We start from the raw sequence: 3350 nt of genomic DNA, 5'->3' as shown, positions 1-3350 counted from the left end.
GTTAATAATCAGGGAGTATAAAATATGCAACTTATTTTGGTCAGAAAAATTATGATAGTAATTTATTTCTAAATAAAAAGCATTATCAACTAAAAAATTAAAAATTGGAGAAACGCAGCATTGCCAATGGAAAATACAGATTAAATTTCAGAGGTATGAGTGACAATAAGAGTCATTCAGGTGCAAGCAGTGAAAATGCGGAATATCCACCTCTATTGCATTAAATCTTATTTAACTAATTTCAATAAATGTCAATAATAATGCTCTGTTTACTGGTAATAAGTATTTTTAGATATTCCCTGTTTTCCTTCGTTAATCTTCACATTAAATAGATAAATGTAAATTCATGTGGTATAAATAAATAAAAAACTTTATTATTTGATCTGTAGAAATGTACCATATTTTCATAGACAAAAGATCTATAATTGATTCAACACAGTTTTTAGTCCGCAGTAGTGCATGCAACAATCTGTATTTTACAGATGTGAAGTAATTTTGTCTTAAAAAATTAATATATTTGCTCAGACAATGATTCTATTATGTTTTACTATTAACATTTAAGTGATACATTTTTATATTTTTATTTTGGACTCATAGACTAAATGGAAAAATATATTTATTTCTTTTGGTTAAAAATAATTTACACATAACGGTTTATTTTAGTTTTCTCTCTTGTTTATTTCATTATAATTTATTAACAACAATTATCATCTATGTTATAGATTGTCATGCTTATAAATTTTTTGTGTATGAAAATGTATGCTCATATGGACTAGATTACTCCATCCTTATTTATCCTCATGTAATACTAATTTGATAAATATATTTGATAAGTATATTAAATTGTAACTTAAATTAATTTAAAGAAAATCTAGTTTTATGTAATTGTACTTCAATGCTGTATGTTTACAGATTTGTATATTCAATAATCATTTTCAGCATTGTTATTGTAACCTTTATCAAACAGTGAAAACAATGGAACAAGTAGTTTCTATCTATATACATATATCTAAATGCCAATATTTTTTATATTATTAACGAAAATATTTAATACTGAAAGTATGCTATTTGTACTTGTAAATTAATGAAATAACTCTGTATCAAAAGTAATCTGTGGGGAATGAGTGGTCTTCAACAGGGAGTACTGGATCAAGATTTATTTACTCAAGGAAGGTCTTTCATTCTCTGCGCATTACACTCACTTTCTGTAATTTCTGACTTATAAGTAGTTATAATATCAAATATAATCTACTCACTGCCATGGAGGTGATGGAAGATTTTGAAAAAAGCCTTTCAGCTTCTTTAAACTTCCTATTACGTTTATCTGCTTTACTATTTGTATTTTTGTTGCTGGCTAAGTATCTGTCCCAACCACGTATTATGTTGCCATATAGTTGCGTGTCTTCCAAGTAACTACCCTCGAATGCATAGATCTGACGTTCTAAATTAGCAAGGGTATCCTGTATAACATTATAAAGAAACCATTTAGTATAATCTGAAGAAGATATGGGAAAACTTTTATTTAACAGACCACATATTAACGGAATATTAATTCAATAGACTAAATTTTACGATTCTATAAGTATATCTCTCAAGTTATCATCATATTATCATCAAGTTATCATCAAGTTATATGCAACTGGTTTCTTTCCAATATCATTTTATCAAGAGTTCTTGAAATATTGTGAAGATGGTTATTCAAAACAGATTTAATCATGCTTGAGAATACGTAGTATGTTACTAAATGGACTTTTAATTTGGCATAGATCTTATGTTATGGATATTTGGATTTAATGGACACTCTGTGCCAACAATAATTAATTTGCTAAATCAAAGTTCTATTATAGTACAGAATACCTTTAAATTGCTACACAATCAGCACCGAAGATTAAAGTAAATGAATTAGTAACTAGAAGTCTTAGCTAATCTAAAGTGTTTTATTTCCCTTTGCAAAATAGAGCTTGCTCAACTATGTTTATATTGTGTAAGAGAGTAGAAAACATTAAAAACAACTATGAACAAAAATTGTCAATACGTAAGAAACTTTTACTTTTAGGCTTCGATAAGTCATTTGTACCATACAATATATGTCACATAAAAAATAATGTAGACTTGCTTGAGACTAGTTCTTAAACTATTATTAAAAATACACATCTGATATATTTACGATAGTACAAGCAAAACTATTATGACAACAAATACATGTAATAACTATACGTTTATAAATACTGTGTGTAAGGAATACTTGATCAAAACAAAATATTAACGTAAAGTTACTTTATACGATAATTAAAAATATGTTTTAATCTATTCATGTATTATATATTCAGTTTCTACAAACATTTGACCCTTCATTACATAATAAATCTAACTTTGAGAAATTGGAACTACGAAAGGAAGAAATCACAACAAAGAAAACAATACAGAAAAGTTAGGTTAACTTAACCTAAAAATGTGCTTAATACGAAAATTTACTCTTACTTTCATACTCTTTTAAGGAGATTAATAATTAAAAGCAATCGCAAGTAGAAACAAACACACACAACAAAGAAAACAATACAGAAAAGTTAGGTTAACTTAACCTAAAAATGTGCTTAATACGAAAATTTACTCTTACTTTCGCACTTTTTTAAGGAGATTAATAATTAAAAGCAGTCGCAACTGTTCGTAATAAAATTGATAATATTTATTGCTTTAGACACGTGACGTGTCTAAGGACGAGAATATGTAAAAGAAAAGACGCAGTTTGACAGTTGATGCAATACTTACAGCTATTTCAGCTTTTCGTTTCACTAATTCAGCGAGTTCCGCCCTCAAATCAACCGAGGACTTCGTCGACATTATTTATTAAAATATATGTACATATAACACTAACAACAACCCGAATTCTCTTACTTTCGAAACGTATATCTGTTTCTTTACCAGTAATTCTTCATTTTTCAATGAAAACTTTCAGTTCGGTCTGAAGTCATTCCTCTCTGAAGTAAGAATCGAATCATCGATGGCGCGAAAGTATTTGAATTAAAAATATCGAATACAATTTATTTAAGCGCACACAAGTATATTATTTATAAACGAACACAATTACATTTAATATATTTAATTAAAATACCAAATTTTTATAAAATATCCGCGCTTAAATAAATTGTATAGCAGAGTTACTTAGAAATTTCAATTGAAATTTCTTTAAAGAAAATTCTTTAAAGAATAACATTTTTCGATTTTGGTATTTTTTTAAATTGAGGAATAAAATGATTACTTAAAACGATTAAACATGAACTATCTTTGAATTATATTTTTTAGTAAAAATTATTTTTTAATTATTTTTAGTAAAAATTGTACTACCAAAT

At 26.8% G+C, this 3350-nt stretch overlaps 1 protein-coding gene across 1 annotated transcript; it reads right to left on the bottom strand.

The window, feature by feature from the left end:
- Positions 1 to 716: 716 nt before the first annotated feature.
- Positions 717 to 2962, bottom strand: LOC128874871 (chromatin modification-related protein MEAF6). Its single transcript, XM_054119993.1, has 2 exons — positions 2770 to 2962; positions 717 to 1460 (listed from the first exon to the last, which is right to left on the bottom strand). The coding sequence occupies exons 1-2, from the start codon at positions 2839 to 2841 to the stop codon at positions 1230 to 1232; spliced, it is 303 nt and encodes a 100-aa protein (XP_053975968.1). The 5' UTR covers positions 2842 to 2962; the 3' UTR covers positions 717 to 1229.
- Positions 2963 to 3350: the final 388 nt, after the last annotated feature.

This window comes from Hylaeus volcanicus, chromosome 4, assembly GCF_026283585.1.
Source record: "Hylaeus volcanicus isolate JK05 chromosome 4, UHH_iyHylVolc1.0_haploid, whole genome shotgun sequence".
In the NCBI taxonomy this organism is placed as follows: Eukaryota; Metazoa; Arthropoda; class Insecta; order Hymenoptera; family Colletidae; genus Hylaeus; species Hylaeus volcanicus.
This window is presented reverse-complemented; position numbering and strand designations above follow the sequence as displayed.

Bases quoted from the DNA above. Each gene is read 5' to 3' on its own strand.
- LOC128874871 (XM_054119993.1), bottom strand. From the start codon at position 2,841: ATGTCGACGAAGTCCTCGGTTGATTTGAGGGCGGAACTCGCTGAATTA. The intron at 1,461-2,769 runs GTAAGTATTGCA...AATGTTATACAG, and splicing joins AACGAAAAGCTGAAATAGCT to GATACCCTTGCTAATTTAGA.